The sequence below is a fragment of the Impatiens glandulifera genome, chromosome 2, assembly GCF_907164915.1.
Source record: "Impatiens glandulifera chromosome 2, dImpGla2.1, whole genome shotgun sequence".
In the NCBI taxonomy this organism is placed as follows: Eukaryota; Viridiplantae; Streptophyta; class Magnoliopsida; order Ericales; family Balsaminaceae; genus Impatiens; species Impatiens glandulifera.
Window position 1 is genome coordinate 60144923 of NC_061863.1, and position 21014 is coordinate 60165936.

At 29.4% G+C, this 21014-nt stretch overlaps 4 protein-coding genes and 1 long non-coding RNA gene across 5 annotated transcripts; 3 read left to right on the plus strand and 2 right to left on the minus strand.

The window, feature by feature from the left end:
* Nucleotides 1-12: 12 nt before the first annotated feature.
* Nucleotides 13-429, plus strand: LOC124925103 (serine/threonine-protein kinase RIPK-like). Its single transcript, XM_047465075.1, has one exon. The coding sequence runs from the start codon at nucleotides 13-15 to the stop codon at nucleotides 427-429; it is 417 nt and encodes a 138-aa protein (XP_047321031.1).
* Nucleotides 430-3189: 2760 nt separating this feature from the next.
* On the plus strand, nucleotides 3190-8365 carry LOC124925642 (receptor-like protein kinase FERONIA). Its single transcript, XM_047465705.1, has 6 exons — nucleotides 3190-6064; nucleotides 6537-6781; nucleotides 7085-7226; nucleotides 7310-7452; nucleotides 7634-7757; nucleotides 7841-8365. The coding sequence occupies exons 1-6, from the start codon at nucleotides 3289-3291 to the stop codon at nucleotides 8320-8322; spliced, it is 3912 nt and encodes a 1303-aa protein (XP_047321661.1). The 5' UTR covers nucleotides 3190-3288; the 3' UTR covers nucleotides 8323-8365.
* A 1568-nt stretch (nucleotides 8366-9933) lies between these two features.
* Nucleotides 9934-10491, minus strand: LOC124925104. The gene has a single exon (XM_047465076.1). The coding sequence runs from the start codon at nucleotides 10489-10491 to the stop codon at nucleotides 9934-9936; it is 558 nt and encodes a 185-aa protein (XP_047321032.1).
* A 5447-nt stretch (nucleotides 10492-15938) lies between these two features.
* Nucleotides 15939-16488, plus strand: LOC124927987. Its single transcript, XR_007098444.1, has 2 exons — nucleotides 15939-16175; nucleotides 16340-16488. It is a non-coding gene; the product is annotated as an uncharacterized LOC124927987 (long non-coding RNA).
* Nucleotides 16489-17714: 1226 nt separating this feature from the next.
* On the minus strand, nucleotides 17715-19228 carry LOC124925105 (la-related protein 1C-like). The gene is made up of 6 exons (XM_047465077.1): nucleotides 18941-19228; nucleotides 18390-18852; nucleotides 18181-18325; nucleotides 18008-18098; nucleotides 17856-17939; nucleotides 17715-17768 (listed from the first exon to the last, which is right to left on the minus strand). The coding sequence occupies exons 1-6, from the start codon at nucleotides 19226-19228 to the stop codon at nucleotides 17715-17717; spliced, it is 1125 nt and encodes a 374-aa protein (XP_047321033.1).
* Between the last annotated feature and the right edge of the window lie 1786 nt (nucleotides 19229-21014).

Here is a 21014-nt window from a genome sequence, read left to right on the forward strand (position 1 = left end):
ATCTTGACAGGAATGTGTTCCATAGATCTCAATAGGAGTAATGAAAAACAAGACTTGGTTGAGTGGGCATTGCCATATCTTGGTAGCGAAAGGAACATAAAATCCATTTTGGATTTCCAGATTGAGGGTCAGTATTCATTCCAGGGAGTAATGAAGGCAGGTACAATCATCCAAAGATGTCTGCAAAAGAAGTCAAAGGAAAGGCCCTCAATGAAGGAAGTTGTAGTAGCTTTGGAAGAAATAGCAACAATTGAAGGAAAAACAATGTATGAGCTGCATACAACATCATCATCAACATCAGAATCTTCCCCGGATGTTGTTATTGGGAGGAGTATTCACGTGGATACAAAACCAACCAATGCAGCAAAGCCAAAGTTGTCCCCGTTCTTTAGTCGACTAGTATTCAAATCCAAAAGCAACTTAAACTAAACTAGTTATTTTAATGGTTATTATTTCTTAAATAATATTCTTACTTTAGAAAAAGTTCTGCTACCTAATAAATTAACATTAATTTACAAATATGGTTAAAATAGCGAGAAAATAAAAAATAAAAAAGAACTCCATATCTGACAATATCATCTTAACACTGCAAAGAAATAGATAAATACGGATTCGAGAAATGATCACCAACACGATTCGAGAATATGAATAATAAACGACCCATAAAAAATTAAGAGTATTATTCGGATTACAAAATTTCGAGATAAAAAATTCGATCCGACTAAATAGATTGTTGTAACAAATAAAACAAAAACGCAAGTTCAAATAAATTTGAGTAGTGGAGAGAAACAAGATACCTTCCAATTATAAAAAAAAAAATAAAAATAAAAATCTAATGACTAAAATGACTATTTAGCTAAAACCACCTAGCATGCAGTCAACTTAAGTGGGTTAATCATGATCTGCAATTTGTTATTGAGTATCACAATACTTTATATTCACAGTTTTCATCTTTGGTAAGTTCACATAAAAAATGAAACATAAAATCTAGGTCTTCATGAGCCATTAATAAAACATCTTAATTAGGTTCAACAAATTATACTTAATTTTACCTTCTTTAGTTGACACTCTAATCAAAAATATAAAGTTTGTGATAATCGTAACACTCAAGAATGAATTTATATTGCTATGTAACCATCACCTCTTCATCTTCCTTGATCAATGTATGTAGCTTTTAGAGTATATTTTTGTTCAATAATATGTTCATTCATCATTTATTAATGAAACAACAAATTATTTTGCAACATATCAATAGATAGAGTATCAAAATTATTTAATTCTTTAATTAAATATATAACATAATCAAATTTAGATGTTATATATAGATCTCATAATTTTTTCAATAACTACACCATCTTTCATCTTTTCATTAGTGACTTATTTTATTTGTAATAGTAAAATAATCACTCACTTCATGTTTAACATTTCAAACTCTTTGTAAAAATTTTGTTTTTATATTCTTTGCACTTTAACCATTCTTTTATACTTCTATTTAAAAAATTCCTAAATATCCCTTGATATATTTTTATTTATAATGATTTCTAACACCGTTTTATCAATAGTTTGAAATATATAGTTTTTACCTTTAAATATTTTAGCCATGCATCATTAATGGCATTTTTTGTTATGTGTTTGTCAGTACAAATCCTCTAGCAATTGTCAAAAGTCATTCTTCTGCTAATCCCAATACTCTTTGATTCAGAATAAGTTTTTCATTAGCATACATTGTAGACTTTGGTATCAAAGCTTGAATAACATTATTTTCAATTGTCATGGATTACTCGGTCTTTTTATTTCGTTGCAACTTAGAATATCTCGTTTTGATATCATTGACAGATTAAGTTAAATAAATATATAAGAAATTTTTGAGAAAAAACTCACCAATTTTATTAAAAAAATAAAGGATTATATATAACCATCCTCCTACATTTAAAATGTAAAATAAATTGTATTAACTAACTATATTAACTTCTACTAATTAACCGATAAGAACCTCTCCTTATATACCAATAAACTAATAAAACTAACTTATTTTTCTTTAACAAAGGTTTACAGTTCAATCTAGAGTGCTCTGTATGTAGAAGAATGTTCTATCTTTGTTATATAATAATAACATAATTTTATAATTAAAAATAATGCAAGTTAAAAAAAAAAAATACTAGTTCACTATAATTATAAAATTATATAATAATATTGAAAAAATCAATTTAATTTTAAATTTGTCAATTTAAAATTAAGAGGGTGTACAAAATTTTAAACTGTCAATTTTTTAAATCTCCATATTAACTTCCTAACTATTTTTAAAAAAATTCAAATTCAAAATCATATATATATATAATTATTATAAAGTTTAAAAATAATTTATTTTATAAATTTAAATAGATTGACAATTATTTAAAAAATTATATTATAAATAAATATATATAATAGTTATTATATATTTTAAGTAATTGTAATTATTTGTTGATTAGTGGTTGGTTGAAAGATATACGCACTTTCAAAGTTGTAGAGGACAATTTGGACTTTTAAGTCCAAAATGATGAATAAATTATTTGGGTAAAATAATCAAATAATTTTTAGTATTATAAATTTTAGTTTAGACAAAGTAAAAGATTATTTTCAATCTTAACTTTGAATTTTTACAATATAGAATCGTAATGTTTTTTTTTTTTATCAAAATATCACTTATCTATATGGAGCAATCACTTCCTTCAAAATATCAATAGATTGATGATTACTGACATGACATCAATCACTTCCTTTAATTTGATTCCACAAAACCCTAATCCATATTTTAATATTCACATACAAATTTATTGTTCCTTTTGGGTTATTTGATCTAAAATAATAAGTATAATTAAAAAAACAAAATATAAATATTTTAATTTGAAAGATGAGGTTAGGTAAGATATGATTGTTGGTTTATTTGAAAACAATCACAAATAACCCAAAACAAGCAAAAGAAGTCTATGTGCATTTCCTCATACAAATTTCATCACATGGGTAATAATAATGGCAATTTGTCAATTCTTATCAGTCTCTATTGCCTCATACTTACCGGAAATTTCTGGATTTAAATTGACTGTTGACTTTGAATATTAATAGATGATATAACTCGTTTTCTCTCTCTCTCTCTCTCTCTCTCTCTTCTGCTAGTTGAAATTCCACTGTTCTTAGCTTCAATGCCCAGAGCTTTTTGTTGATTTTGCAATCATTTTGGGAGAAGGCCATTAGGAGAGGAAACGGAAACGACCATTGCAGTAAAGATGGTGAGGTTTAGGACTGTACATGCTTTGGTTCCCTCTTTTCCGTTTAAGAACTCTTATCTTGCTTAAGAAAACAAAAGAAAAAATGTTTCTCATTTCAAGACCCAATACCACCTTTACCTTCCTCTGTTTCATCCACTGTTATCTTGTTCTTGTTTGCCTTCTTTGGATGGTTCATGGTGAAACTCATCTTCCATTTCACCCCACAGAGATTATTGCTATTAATTGCGGCTCTTATGGCAATTCAACTTCTTTAGATGGACGCCAATGGATTGGAGATGCCACTACTAATAAATTCTTTGATAATGGTAAATCTAAAAGCTTAAAAACTGTTGAGAATGCTCTATCTGCTGTTGGCACTCCCTACTCGACCGCTCGGGTGTCCTATTCACACTTCACCTACACATTCCACAGCATTTCAGGCCCAATGTTCATACGCTTGCACTTCTATCCTACTTCATACAAGGGTTTCACTAGATCAAACGCTTTCTTTACAGTTAAAGCCGGTCCTTACACCCTCCTCAGCAACTTCAGCCCTTCCTTGACAGCTGAGGCTTTTGGGTTAAAGTCTATTGTAAAAGAATTCTCCTTGCATGTCGAAGAAAATAAACCATTGCGCTTGACATTCTCGCCATCTAGAACTTGTTCCTGTGATGACGAGCTGTATGCTTTTGTTAATGGAATTGAAGTTGTCTCCATGCCCAATACCCTTTACTATACTCCACAAGGTGATTCAGGGGCATCCGTTGTTGGACATAATCGCCGGTTTCTAATTGGTAATAGCTTTGCACTAGAGACTGTACACAGGTTGAATATTGGTGGAATCTCCCTTTTGTCTACACAAGATACCGGGATGTTTCGAGAATGGTCTAGCGACTCCAACTATTTGGTTGAATCTGGATCATCAAGTCTTTCACCTTTAGCAACATCATCGAATATCATCTATCGGAAAATTCCCACATTCATTGCACCATCAAAAGTATATCAGACATCCTGGGCAATGAAGAGTGGCTTCAAACTATCATGGAAGTTACCTGTTGATTTGGGGTTCAGGTACTTGGTTAGATTCCATTTCTGCGAGCTTGATTACCAAATCAAGGAGATGGGACAAAGAAAGTTCAGTTTGTTTATAAATAATCAGATGGCTGAGAGTGATGGGGATCTGATCAAGTGGGCCGGAGGGCATGGTGTTGCAATTTATATGGATTACATAATGATGATGGATGGAGATAGAATGGAGGGTAAGCATGATCTGCTTATAGATTTTTACTCAAACATGATTCCTGAACTTCAGTTAGAAGAAGAAGAACATGTCGATACCATCTTAAAAGGATTGGAAGTATTTAAGTTGAGCAATAATGACAAGAATCTTGCTGGGGTGAATCCAGTGATTCCTTTATCTACAAAACCCCGAAGGTTTGCATCACCTTTCAGTGGTAGAAACAATATTTTTACATTAGTTGTTCTTCTACTGGTAATTCCGAACATCATTGTTTATTATTTTCAAATCTATATGGAAAACGCTGATAACAAAATTGTCTTTCCATGCCCACCTGATGAAAAGGTTGATAACAAAACTGTCTTTCCCTCCCCACCTGATGAAGAAAAGGTTGATAACAAAAATGCCTTTACATGCCCACCTGATGAAAAGGTTGATAACAAAACTGTCTTTCCATACCCACCTGATGAAAAGGTTGATGACAAAACTGCTTTTCCATACCCACCTGATGAAATGGTTGAAAACCAAATTGTCTTTCCAATTCCATACCCACCTGAAGAACTGTGTCGCCGTTTTTCACTTGCTGAACTGAAATTCGCAACTAACAACTTTGATGATAGATTAGTTATAGGAAGAGGAGGGTTTGGTAAGGTCTACAAAGGAAACGTTGCAGGTGTCACCAAAACCGTTGCTATAAAGCGATTGAGTTCAAATTCCAAACAAGGGGCAGAAGAGTTCTGGACAGAGATTGAGATATTTTCCAAGCTTCAACATGATCACCTTGTTGCTTTGATTGGTTATTGTGATGAGCATAAAGAAATGATCCTTGTTTATGAGAACATGACACGTGGGTCCCTCGCTGATCATTTGTATAAAAGCTATAATGATGGTAAAGGTAGACTTGAACCTCTGCCTTGGAATAGAAGGCTAAAACTTTGCATTGATGCTGCTCGAGGTTTGAGTTTTCTTCATGAAAGTGAACCCGCCATCATACATAGGGACGTGAAGAGCACTAATATTTTGCTGGATGAGAACTGGGTGGCGAAGATTTCTGATTTTGGATTGTGCAGAAAGTTCAGGTTTAGCCATTCATGCACCCATGTGAGCACATCAGTAAAAGGAACATTTGGATATCTAGACCCAAAGTATTTCTTAAATGGGGAGCTGACCATGAAAACAGACGTTTATGCCTTTGGAGTTGTTCTGTGGGAAGTTCTTTGTGGAAGACCGGCTATAGACATAAGATTTGAGGACGAGCAACGAAGTCTAGCCTTATGGGCCCAAAGTTGCTTTGAAGATGGAATTCTTGGCCATATTGTTGACCCTTCTTTGAGAGGCCAAATACCTGTTTCCTCCTTGAAATTGATTTCAACAATTGCCAGTCAGTGCTTACATAACCATCTCAAAAAAAGACCTTCTATGGCTGATATTGTTTCCCGCCTTAATTCAGAACTTGATTCTTTAAATAACTTGGATAAGCTCAAGGTACCGGAATTTGGATCATGGAATGATGAAAATGATCCTCGACTTACAGAAGTAAATTATGTTCCTGTCCTGCCGCAAAACTTAAGTAAACAAGGTAATCTCTCCCTCCTGTTTAGTCTTTATTTAAATTATACACATGCCAACAAAATAAGAAAATTAAGCTCTATTAATTTTGTCAGTGGCTTTGGAATGAGTTACATAATAAACTGTAAATTACTTTTGAACTAATAGGTTGTGTATTCTAACAATTTACGGATTGTCCTGTCATTGTAAAGATAAAAGTTCTCATTTTCTGTACTGATCTGCTGCCAGACAAATACACATATTTTTCTAATTAATAGTATTGAGAAAATCATTCTATTCCAAATTATTGTGGTTAACTCACACTTGGAATCCTTTCAATTTTTATAATCAAATTAATGAACCATGTGTTTGTTGTATGATTTTTCATTTGCTGATATTTTTTGATGTATGACTAATTATAAATGTTCTTACTTATTTTCTGCTGTAAGTGAGAATTAACCAACCACCAGTTGACGCACACTTTCATTTGCCTAAAATTTCAGGGGATATTGGTGGACCTGTCGTTACTAGAAGCCATGTGGAAGTGCAGTTAAAAATATACAGTTTTAATGATATGAAGAGAGCTACACAAGACTTTCATAACTATTTGGGTCAAGGAGGTTTTGGGAATGTCTATAGGGGTTGGGTCAATGAAAAGACACTTAAACCTTGCAAGCCTGGTAGAGGAATTTCTGTAGCCATCAAGAAACTTGATATTGGAGGCATGCAGGGCAATGAAGAGTGGAAGGTCATTCATTTAATAAATTTTGTGCCTGCCTGGTTTTAACTGAAGTAGGATCAAAGTTTGTTGAGCTCACTCAACTTGTAAACTAAGTTCTTTAGCGTGCGTGCAGACTCAAACCACCCATTGAATTTTTAATTTTTTTGCTTCAAAACTTCTAATGCCAGCTTAGTGAGCTAAATTGACTTTGTTTCAAATAGAGGTGCAGAAGAAAAAAACTTAATGAATAACATATGCAACAGAAGTGACTAGCTATTTTTTCTGCATATGCATTAGTTCTTCTAAAACCTACTTGTGTTGTTTCCACAGGCGGAAGTGAATGTTTTGGGAAGGATATCATCTCGTCATCCTAACTTGGTCAAAATGTTTGGCTACTGTATGGAAAAGAGACAACACTGTCTGGTATATGAATTTGTGGAGAATGGGAGTTTGGACAAGCATCTTTTCACAAGTAAAGATTGTGAACAAAGAAAGACTATACAACTCTTCCTTTAATTTACTAGCTAAAATCTCATTTACCCTTAATTTGTGCAGAAGGTTCTATTTCTAAACGGCTTTCTTGGGATATCCGACTCAAGATAGCTATAGGTGCTGCCCAAGGCCTTGCTTTCTTGCACACTTCAAAACCGTCGATAATAGTGAGGGACGTCAAATCATCTAATATACTGCTTGACAAGGTTCAAATAGTGATACTCAAGCTAGTCATTATTATCTTTTAGATACTTTGTTGGATTAATTTGATATAACATATTATTTGTTTGTCTTGCTAAAAAGCCTTGGATGTGCAACAATTTCATTTGTAATTGTTTATGGATGGATATTTGGCTCATGATTTTTATGTGCTTTTGTTACTTACAGGACTACAATGCAAAACTGTCAGACTTTGGCTTGGCAAAAGATGGGCCATCCGATTACTCCACCCATGTCTCAACAAGAGTGGTGGGTACTATCGGCTATGCAGCTCCAGAATACATGTTAACAGGTATGTATATATGTATGCAATAAATTTGATTTTAGCAAAAGTCTAAGACTAAGTAATCATCACACCTTTACCACATGATGCAGGTCATCTAACTACAAAGAGCGATGTATACTGTTTTGGTGTATTGCTTCTGGAGATATTTACAGGATCGCGTGTCTTTGATAATAATCGGCAGCCAGAACAACAATACTTGGTTGATTGGGCAATGCCCTATCTTGACAGCGAAAGGATAAGATCCATTTTGGATGTCCAGATTGAGGGGCAGTATTCGCTTGTGGGAGCTGTAAAGGCAGGTAAAATGATCCAAAGATGTCTGAATGAAAAACCAAAGGAAAGACCCTCAATGAAGGAAGTTGTAGAAACTTTGGAAGAAATAGCAGCAACAGTTGAAGGAAAAACAATGTCTGAGCTGCATACAACATCAGAATCTTCCCCAGATGGGAGGAGTATTCACGTGGATACAACAGAACCACCAACCAATGCAGCAAAGCCAAAATTGTCCAGGTTCTTTAGTCGACTACTATTCAAATCAAAATGCAACCTTAATCCCTTTAGATTAAACTAAACTAAAGCTAAACCAGTTATTTTAATGGGTATTATTTTTTAAATAATGTTCAGACTTTAGAAAAATAGTCCATCTAGTTTGTCTAGCATTAAAATAACTAGCCTAAAGCCCTTCTAAAGGTTAATCAAAAGTTGTGAAAATTGATCATTTGTATTACAATTTAATATCAATAATTAATATTACATGTTTTAATAAATATTCAATTAAATTGATATACTATAGGTAAAAAAATATAGTAAAATAATAAAAACTAAAAAGTATAGAAGAGATACATATTACAATTATCTTATTCTACTTAAAGTTTATAATAATATAGACAAATTATATTACCTTATTTTACTTAAAGTTTATAATAATATAGACATTTTCCCTCTATTTTTTAATTGACAATTTAAAGTAAACATCCACATACAACAACGGATAGTAAAACAAACATAAAAAAATAATAAAAAAATACAAAAACCCAAAATCTATATTATTTTGTTAATTGAATTGAGAAATATTAGACGGTTAAAAATATAAGAAAATAGATTCAGTAAAATAGAGAGAAAATATACACATATTTACACCAGCATTAAAATTATATTATTTTTATTTTTATAAAAAAAATAATTATCATTAAATATTAAATTATATAAAAAATAAAATTCTCATTATAAACAATCTAACAATTATGTATTTGTTAATAATTTTTCAAAAACGAACTCATTTGAGTTCTTGAACGATGACTTCGTCGAACAAATCAATAAAACAGTTTCGGAAGAATTTTTGTCCCTGACTTTTGGGCTGCCCAGCCTAAAACCACGTAAATTTTGACAAATAAAAATATAAATTTTGGTAAGATTAAAACTCATTATCAAATAATAATTTTAAACTGCTTAAAAAACTAATAATATTTTCTTTATTTTATAAATGGGCCGAACCTGATTTTGAACACCGAAAAATATCGCGCCAAATGAAAATGGACAACTATATAACTGAAATGTTAGAAACTCATAAAAGAATGGTCCTTCATATGAAAGACAAAATCAATTAATTTTTTATTGGAAAATGAAAATAACAACCGATCAAATTATTTCGTTTTAATTCTTTGCTGCTAAGAAGGGGACGAACATGGACTCAAGAATGATCCAACACAATCAGTCCATCGACGATTTGAGACGAAAAAATCGATTCGGTTAAACAAGATGGTTCGGATTGAATAAAACGCAACATCAATTCAAATTCGAGTTAGGAAAAGAAAAATAAAATACCTGACGTCGAAAGGGCAAAAAAAAAAAATTAATTATTTCCTTTAAACAATTTTATTATGTAGTTTTAAAAAGAATGAAATGCCTTACTTAATACAAAAGAGAAGTTGCACTGTTGTTATAATGAGTAAGAAGAAATATGAATGAATCACACAAACAAACTGATAAAATTATGAAAATTTTAGATTGAATTAATTTGTTATGTATGTTATCAATTCCTTTGATAAAAAGTGACATAACCAATCAATCACCAACAAATAAGGTTAATCATCATCCATACATAAATATTAAAAACTGGTAAATTAAGGTCCATCAGTAGTCTTCCTTCCTCTCCTCTGATCTCCAATATCAATAACAATAATTATGGACTCTTGTTCAAATCGGGGAGATTCGGCTTCCTCTCGGCCTCCTCTTCTTCTTCTTCTTCTTCTTCTTCGGGATCGTTCAACAGTTCTCTAACATCAGCAAATTCATCCCTCGGTGGTGGGAACATTGCCCGCCACGGCCTCTCCGGATGCATCCTCATATGCCTAGCCAGACTCTTATCACTCTCAAATCTTATTACGCATACCGCGCAAACTAACTCCACCGCTTCCCCGTCTTCTGTCGCCAACACCGGGACTTCCGGGGCGACGTCGACAGAGAGTACTGGAGGAGCCGGCCTCAGTTGCGGTGGCAGGGTTGACGGACCCGCTCCCGGGTCTCCCCCTTCCCTAGCCCTCTTTCTTAGGTTCGTCTCCATACCAGGAACATTTCTTTGCAGAGTATAAGATCCAACTGCTCCTCCTCCTCCTCCTTCCCTTGACGGAGTAGGATTATTATTGCTCACCGCCATCGCCGGAGTCACGTTCTCGTCGGACCCGGAACGAGGAGGGGACTCGGGGTTACGGGAAGGAGAGTTGCTACCGGAGTTGGCCATTATATATTCTTCTTATACCTGCCTGCAAATATTGAAGAAGAGATGACCGACCGGGGACGAAGAAAAATGAAACCAACTTTGTTTTTAAATAGTCAACGGTCGGATACGACGGTTTTTTCAGTTACTCGTTTAAACATGTGTCCGAACCCTTTCACTTGCGTCTATTCAAATTGGATCCGTCTGATGAGTTTTTCTATTAAATGGATTCAACGGTTCTTCATTACCGAGTTGGCAGGATATAACCGTTTTTTTTTTTTTTTTTTGAAAAGGTACATCTTATATAATCAGTGATTATAAATTTAATTCATTAAGTTGTAAAAGAGTTCTTTTGGAAAGAATATATTGTTCAATAAAAAATATAAGTTATTTAAATTTTTTTTATTTAAAATTTTCTTTTTATAAATAAAATAAAAACATTTTGATATTTGAGTGAAAGTAGAGTTTATATTTCTCATTTATGTGTAAATCAATTGATGATTAAAATATTAAAATAATTCTAAAATTATTTAATTAATAACTATTAAAGTGCATATTTGGTATATATATATATATATTATATTATTAAAAATTTATTTACAATAATTTTATTATTTTAAAAATATTTATATACAAGCTATTTTTTCTTAGTGAGTCTCAAATTTGTCATATATATATATATATATATATATATATATATATATATATATATATATATATATATATATATATATATATATATATATATTTATTTATTTTTATCTAGCAAATATTTTAAAATTATTAACCTAATAAAGTAATTTAAATGATAAAAATAGTTATTAAAAAAAATAAATGATACTACTGTTAGATTCTCACTTCAAAGTTAAAGTTAAAGTTGAAGTTGAATGGAACATTTACATTGGGCTTAGAGATTTGGTTTCAATGGATCATTCATTACATGATTTAAGAATGATGGATTTGAATTGCTTAATTTGAATTGAAATAATCAAGTGTCTTGTTTAAGATTTGAGAAACTGAAACGGGAAATTGATTTAGTGATATTGTTATATATATATAATTGGAGGATTCAAATGTATTATAATTTGGTCAAAATTCTAATAAAAAAATGTCTATACCGAACCGTACTACTCTAATTACCAATCGGTATAAGGTAATACGATTGGTTGTAATCTAATCGGTTGGTAATTGCCAGTTAATTTAACTAATTATTATAGGCTAACTAAGAAAACACCTATTAGATAAGACCTATTTAATTAAAAATATATATTTAACTAATCTTAAAAAACTTAAAATAGAACCAAAATTAAACCATAAACAAAATCTTAAATGAAATTGAACTAAAATCATAACAAATATTCTAAAAAATTATATATATAATAATCAAAGTACTGCATCAACATTTAAATTCTAATTATAAATCACAAAAGTTCTTATTTAATCCGCGTCTTTTCCAGAATTATTGTCATCTTTTTGTTGGGACTGCACGGGTGGAACTGTCGTGGATGACCATTGGTCCGATGATTGATCGGCAATATTAGTTAATTGTGCAAACATTGTAGGATTGATTGCATCGCCAGACATAAACTGTGACATAAGATGCATCATCTCGGCTCTCCACTCCCTAATTCTCTCTTCCATTGTCTCTTTCATTGATGCAAACATCTTCTCGACCCACTCAGCTCTTTCAGCCCTTTCGGCACTCATCTTCTCTTCCATATCATTGAGTCTTCTTTGCATTATCACATTGTCTCGAAGGAGTTGTTTTTTGGACTGTGCTGGCTCTCGAATTTGGGAAACTAAAACTGGTCCCATCCCAATAATTTTTCCCTTGTCTTGAGAGCTAAAAACTCCTTCAACTAAATCAACATTAGAAATGTTAGGACATTCAGCTCGCATATGTCTTAGTTCATCCTACAACAAAATATGTTAACGTCATAGATAAAATGTAAAGTAAACATATTTTATACTTGCCACTTTTTTCAGTACGTGCGGATCAACAGATTTATCCTTTTTGTTCTTAGTCACCAAAATGAAATCTTCTTCAGTTTGTACATTAGGGTAGCGTTTGGTAAGGGGTACAATTTATATAGGGTATAAGTTGTATAGGGGTATAAATTGTAACGAGGTATAAATAATATAGGGTAGTATAAGTTGTATATGTTATTGTTGTTTGGTATGAATTATAAGAAATGGTATAAGTTGTATATGGTTTATAATTTTGTGTTTGGTATATATTATAAAAATGTAGTATAACTTGTATAAATAATTTAAAATAATAATTATTATTAATATTATTATTTATATTTATTTATATTATAAATAATATTGTTTATTATTATAAGGTATTGTATCGTTATTATTTAATAATTAATATAATTTTAATTAAAATTAAAAAAATTAATTATAATATAAACATAAATTATGTTTATTTAATTTAAATATAATTAATAATTGTAATAAAATAAATATAAATAAAAATATTATTTATAATATAAGTAAATATAGAAAATAATAATTAATAAAATTATTTTTGTAAAAATAAATCAATATTTTTTAATTAAAATATTGAACAATTTTAAAAATATTTATATTAAAAATGATTATATATAATAAAATATTAAAATTTAATAAAATATATTTAATATATAATATAATAATAATTATATAATATTAATAAAGAGTATAATGAGAAATTAAAAATTAAATGATATATATAAGAATAGTGTTGTACCTAAGGGACCAGTTACTATTTTATACCAAATATGAAGTATAAATTATATAGGGGTATAAATTAATACCAATAGTAAAAATGTAAAAAACACCATATTAAAACACTATTGGTATAGTTTATACTATACAAATAGTATAGTACCTCTTTGTACCCTCAACCAAACATGGTTTAGTACTACTATCAATTTGTACAACAATATTATCATTGCGTCGTCGTTTTTCCCCATGACAATTCCAAAATGTATAGCCTTTCCATATTCCATACAAAATCAAATGTTTTCTCACACCTTGTTTGTCCAAATATACTCTATTACGACATTTAACGCATCGACATGCAATGTCGGTAATTCGGCCAGAACTCACAACAAAACTAAGAAAAGAATCGACTCCTTGAATGTATTCCGGAAAATGTCGACCTTTTTCCGTATGCATCATCCATTTTTTATCAGGGATATCCATTATATCTATTGAAAAAACATATTCAAACTCATATCATAACATTAATCAATATCAAACCTAAATCTATATCATAACCTAAATCAATATCAAAACTTAAATTCATATCAACAATCAATATCAAATATACAGTGTTTGCATACTATCAAATATCAATCAATCTAACATCATTAAACCCTAAATATCAATCAATCTAACATCATTAAACCCTAAATACAATCTAAGATCGGTTGCAGGGTATACATAATCTAAATATCAAAGCACTCAATCATTTATTAGCATTTTTAACTATGACCTAAGAATTTCAGTTTAAATACCTGAATTCGAAGAAAAAACTCCGGTACCAAATTGAAGAAGAAGAATTCAGGTCGCGCGAGAAAGAAGACGTCTTCAACAGCTCCTTGATCTTTCGCTCCTCCGGCTGCGGAAAGAAGAGAAAAATAGTCGGAAAATAAGAGATTTTATGAACTCATTATATGTTATATGGACAAACAGTGACATGTAGCCAATTCATTTGAGAGGGGAACTAAAGTTTTCCATTAATCCTATGGTCTGGTTTGATTCCAGCTTATTTTGTTGGTTTAATGTGTAATATTTGAATTTTTCAGCTTAGTTACTAGTTAATTCTAATTGTGATTTGCAGTTAAATCAAACAATAATCTTGTTTATCCATATTTTGATTACTTACTATATTATGAATTGACCAACACCATTCTAGTTTTAATTTAAATCATATGCATATATTATTTATAATCTTTTATGGTGCATATTTTGATATTTGATCTGCGGCAGCAGCAAGGGTTTCGGATCTGCGGCAGAAAAAGGAGAATCTTGGAAATCGATCGGAATCTTGGATTTCAGCAAATTAATACTAAACGAAGAAGAAGATCTTACCGATCGGAATCTTTGGACGAACGGCGGCGAGGGAAAGGGACGGCGCGCAAGCAGGCAGGGCGGCGATCGGCTGCTTGGCAGGGCGCAAAGAAGAAAATGAAATCGGAAGCAGGGAAAGCTCTAGGGTTTGTTTTTGATAATTTTATAGTTATTAACTTAAGCTTTACCGATTGGCAGATGATGAACCAATCGGTATTACTACTTGATAAACACTCCCAAAAGTTCCCGCGATCGGTTGAAAACCCATCGTTATTGATGAGTTCTTAGAGTCAAATTTCAACAAATGGGACATTGACAGTGCAAAATTTAGAAACTGTCTGCTTCAAGTAAATTGGTTTTTTTCACACAGATGTACTAAAACATTGATGTTATGTTTTTGAGGCCATTACAAGAAAATTCAGCCAATTTCCAATTGTTGACAATTCTTCTAAGATGTATTTAAATGTCCTTGATCATGCTTTTGGATGATTGGGAAGTTAATCATTAAATGCAAATATTCTTTATCCAGATTAATCAATTAGAGAGTCTAAAACTATTTCAGAAGAGTTTTTGCAATTTCCAATTTGTATTCTTACTTCAAATCTCATTTAACATCAATGTTTATTTTGAATCTGTTTTATCATTTTCAGGTATTCATCATTTCTTGCGGTTAGATATTTTGTGGAGTTCTTTCGGGTCCATTAGTTCATCGTTTTCCAGGTTTCATCGGTTATTGTCTCGTTTTTCATTTGATATATTCAGAACTCCATAGTGACTAAGCATGCCAAATTTGTGTTGATGTCTTAATATGGTAAGAAGATTTGATTCTATAATGAACTAGTATACTACTTTTGTATAGTTATTCTATAAATTAATATAAATGGATTGATAATAGAGAGATGCAAATTGTTTTTCAAATTGGATACATTTGAAATTATTATCAAGGTCTACTCACTTGATTTCTGAAAACTGAATTGTCCATTCTTCTTGTAACACTTAAAAGCTTAATATCCAAATCAATTCATTTAAATCTTAATTCTTTCCACATTTATCGTCAAGATATTAAAGTACAATATTGTAATTTTCCCGAAGTTCCACTAAGACTAAACTAGAGGAAATTGATCAAGAAGTTAGGAGAGGAACAAGAATTTTAGATCTACTAAAATTTCAGAAACTTTGTCTTACTTTCTTTCTATTCCAAACAGACCCTAGACAGTGGATATCTAGAAAATAAATAAGTTGAGTTGATCTATTGATGCATGTTTTGAGATTTAATTAAAAGTGTATTATAACAACACAAAAATAAGATTATATATTTGATTACATAGTAAAAGATATCTACTTATTTATTTTTATATTTTCTTGTTCCATTTGATGTAACACTTCTTGACCTATGATATTAGTAAGTTGTGTTTGATTGTTAATTGCATTTATACTTAGCTTCATTTGTGTTGTGTGTATTGTTCGTGGACCATCTTTATAATAATTTGAGGGTTGACGGAACATGTCTGAGATCAGATCAATAATGAAGAATATTCATCATCAATTTACCTGAATTCAACATTGTTTCTGTGTTTTTGAGAAAAGGAGTCGATCTTATTTCCATAATGTTTCGGAAGAGAAATTCGGGAGAATGTTCAAACAAGGTAAATTTCTTGTTCAATGTATGGTGAAATGGTATTTGACAACAGGCCCGGCCCCTTCAAGTGGTGGCGACGTTTTTGCTACTGGTTGCTCAGTTGAACGATATAGACAGAGTTGGAATTGAATCCATGGCAAGTGAATTGAATGTTCTTGTTTCAACTTGCAGATTGCGTTACAAAAAGCGATGTTAGGAATGCTCCTTCGATTCAACTTAAAATGTTTGTTGTTTGTTTGTGTAGATGATAGTGTTTGCACATATGAAGCAAAGTTATTACAGGCAGGCATGACATATGAATACAGTTGTTCTTATTTTCATATTTTCTTTTAATCTTCTTCTATGCCATTATTTTCACACATTATTATGTATTTTTTTCATCTCTATTATGACAAGATTTTTTTGCAACTATTATCATATTCCTTCTCCTAGAGAGATAGATGGTAATTTCTTCTTATTGAGGGATGAGAAAATTGGTAGCTCTTAAGGTTTTATTTGAAAGTTAACAAATTAAGTAATTTATACTTAAACCAAATAATTGTTCTTAGAAAAACTTTTTTTTTAACAACAATTATATTTCATTCAAAAGTGAATCAACCAACATAGTCCTACAATAAAATCAAGTTCCTAGTTCCTCATTGAGGTTACAAATCCAACCATGACTAAGATTACCAACTTCTGCGAGATTTGCAACAGCATTTGTGAGTCGGTTTACACTTCGAATGATGAGTTGAAATTAAAGAACGGACAAAGAACGGACAAGAGACTTGAAAAATCATGACTATCTACCACAATTTTGAGAATAATCCATGAACACCTAGTAAACATAGACTTGCAAGAACAATAACATCCAGAATAGCAATATCCTCCCTTCAATGAGAAATTTTATTGAAAAGAGATTTATATGATTATTTTATTTCTTCAGTCGAATGAACTCCTTTTCTTTCCAACAACCCATTCTACAACAAGTTTAAGCCTAACCGAATAAAAAAAAAGGTTTAATTCAAATGACCAAGCTGACAAGGTATAAGTTTATTTGAAAAAGAAAACTGGCTAAGATTTCATAGTTACTACAGACATATGGAAATAACCTTACATCAAACAATTGTAAAGAACAAAGAAACCTAAGATCAGGTAAGCAATATCTAATTAAATCAATCTAGCAACAAAAATCATCCTGTTGTTTCAGTTCTTTATGTTTCAGACATATTTGGATAAAATTTAAACAATTTTTCTCTATAACCTAACCATTATTAAAGATAAAATAAATAACTGAAAAAAACACACATAAAAATTCTGTACAAAGGGGGCCACCAATGTGACCCCCATTAAAGTCATTTATTAATTATATTAGTAACTACATTTATAAAACTTAATAAAAAAAAAACTGTAACTTTTTTTTTTTCTTTTTTAGTTCTTTTTTTTGTTTTTTTTGGTTTTTGGTTTTTTGTTTTTTTTTGGTTTTTTGGTTTTTATTTTTTTTCTAAAAATAATTCACATTGTTAGATACTTGTTTTACGTTTTACATCTTCTCTAAAAATCTTCTCTACTCGATAATTGGCCATTTTTGAAAGTCTTCACGCCTTCGAATTTTATTCCCCTAATAAGAAAAATGAAAAAAAAATTCAATACATATATTATCGAAAATTTAAAACAACCAACAACACTATAAAATTATTTAACTAACCAACACTTCCATAAATTCCGATGATTTCATAGCATTTAAGACAACAGCAATATCATTATTTATTACGTGGGTCATCTCCTTAATCTGTAAATTATTAAAGAAAAAACGAAATTAGAATTTATTACAAGATCAAAACAAGTAAAATTATTTACCATTTTAAATTCCGCAATTGTTTTAATAGGAACCCAACCGTCACGATCCATCTGTTTCCGTAAAAATATGTCTGTTTCTATATTTGAATCGCTGTAAAATAAAATCAAATGTAAAAAAAACAAAAGAATATATATTGAATTTGAATGTTAAGAATTGGTAATCAAGAACTTACGAAAAATAGTAATTTATCTGCCTAACAATTCTAGTGTTCAGTTTAGCAAACTCTTCTTCGCTAAGAAGAGGAGGAGGAGGAGGCGAGTTATGTTGTTGTGGCATAGGAATTGGAAGAATTGGAGGAGGAGGAGGATACATGAACCCTGCAATAAAAAATATTTAGAATTTTTTTCTAAAAGAAAACTAAAAAAAAAGTGAGTAACTTACTCATATAAGGTCTATAACCATAAAATGGGAGATTCTGTTGAATAAAAGGATGATTAGGATAGTGTTCCATTGGAACAAAACCCCGAGCCTGAAAATTTGCAGTTGCATCTCTATTGTTAAAACTTCGGTTAGCATGATAATTATGCCAATTACCATTTCCATTACTCCTACCACCCCGGTTATGATCTCGTCTAACCCCATTGTTATTATTATGGAAGCTCTGATGATGATGTGGGTGATTATGTGGCTGACCACCGTAAGATTGTGGCCCTCGACCTCTTCCTCCTCTTCGTGCTCTTTCGACAACAGCAGTAGGTTGAGGCTCTGTTGGCCCTCTTTCGACAACAGCAACAGGCTGAGGCGGCTCTGCAGAATTGGATGGCATTGTCTGTAGGAACTGTGATGATGGTGCAACGAAGCCACCATCTTTATTAGCAGTAGTAACAGTATGGCTTGAACTTACCTAGAACAAAATACAAATATATAAATATATAATTAAAATAACAGAGACAATTAATGAATTCAAACCTAGATAAGAAAAGAAATATAACCTGCATGGTAGTGTGAGATCCATCATCTAACACATTAGATGAGACAGATTTGGAAGAAATCTTAGTAGACTCCAAAAGAGAAGGCCAGGATTGGGAATCCATAAGTACTGGCCCAACCTCATGCCCAACCTCATGAATAACGCCGCCATTAGAAGAAGGCTTATCCCAAACAGCTCTCGGTGGATTACTAACAGCATTACTAGCACCACCACGATGAGTTTCAGGTGGTCCATGGAACAGCTGCGACTCTTCTGAACGCGGAACAACGAAAACAATAGCTGCATCCATCTTCAAGAAGAGAGAAAAACTAATCTTCAAGAGAGAAAAACTAACTAAGAGAGAAAAACTAATCTTCAAGAGAGAAAAACTAACTAATGAAATTAGGCTAACTAATGAAATTTGAAATTAGGGTTTGGAATGAAAAGTTTGGAATGAGGTTTAGAATGAAAAGTTTGGAATGAAAAAGAAAAATAAACTTGATTATATAATATTTTAAACAACAGATTTTGAGAATTTCATTCAATATATAATTTTATTATAAATTTTGTTTTTATATATTAATTAAAAAATAATATTTATTTAATAAAAATATCTTAATAATCTTAAATTTATTAATAAAATATATATTATTAATCTCATAATTTATATCTTTTACTTATTCTTCATATATATTAATTATATTAAATTTTAAATTTTAATATTTTATTATAATATTAAAATTATATTATAATAAAATTATATTAAATTTGTTTTTTATAATAATATTTTATATAAAAAATATAATTATAAATTAATTTTTTATTTAAAAATAAATTTTAATTTTAAATATTATATCTTTTAAAAAAATTATAATTATAATTTTTTATTTTAACTATTTCTTCATAATAAATACTTATTCATAAAATATTTATTTAATAAAAATAACATAATAATTTTAAATTTATTAATAATCTCATATTTTTTATTCTTTATATATATATATTATTTATTTAAATTTTTATAATAAAATTTAATTTTTAAGAATTTCACTTAATTTATAATTTTTATTATAAAATTTAAAATAAATTTTGGTTTATATATATTAATTATAAAAAATATATTAATTTTTTATAACAAAATATTAAAATCATATAATAAAAATATATATTTATAATAAAATTATATTAAATTTGTTTTTATGATAATAAATTATATATTATTAATCTCTTATTTTATATCTTCTTTTTATTATATATATATATATATATATATATATATATATATATATATATATATATATATATATATATATATATATATAAATTATAAAACAATACTAATTTTTTTATAAAAAAATATACTTATTATTAAAAACTCTAATACATATTAATTATAAAAAAAACACTAATATTTTATAACAAAATATTAAAAAACATAAAATAAAAAATTAAATTTATTTATAATAAAATTAAATCAAGTCTGTTTTTTTATAATAATCTTTTATATTAAAAATAATGATTTTTTAATAAAAAAATAATCAATTTTTCTATTTAAAAACAAATTTAAATATTAAAAATTGTAATTTAAATTTTAAATATTATATCTATAAAATGTTTATTTAATCAAATACAATATAAATTACAAAAATAAAAATTTTAAATTATTTATACTTTAAAAAATTTAAAATTATTTATACTTTTTTAAGTTTTAAATATTAAAGTTGAAATTTTTAATTTCTATTATTTTAAAATTTAAATTTAAAATTTAAAATATAATAAAAAATTATTTTATTTTTAAAATGTATATTAATTAATAAAAAAAATAAAAAATTATTTTAAAAAAATAAAAATACTCGCTATCCTAAATATAACTAAATATAAATTATAAATAAAAGTAGTCAGTCTTTCTATAATATTTTTCTAAATAAAAACAACAGATTTTAGAATTTCACTCAATACATAATTTTATTATAAAATTTGTTTTTATATATTAATTAAAAAATAATACTTATTCAATAAAAATAGCATAATAATAATGTTAAATTTATTAATAAAATATATATGTTAAATTTATTAATAAAATATATATGATTAAT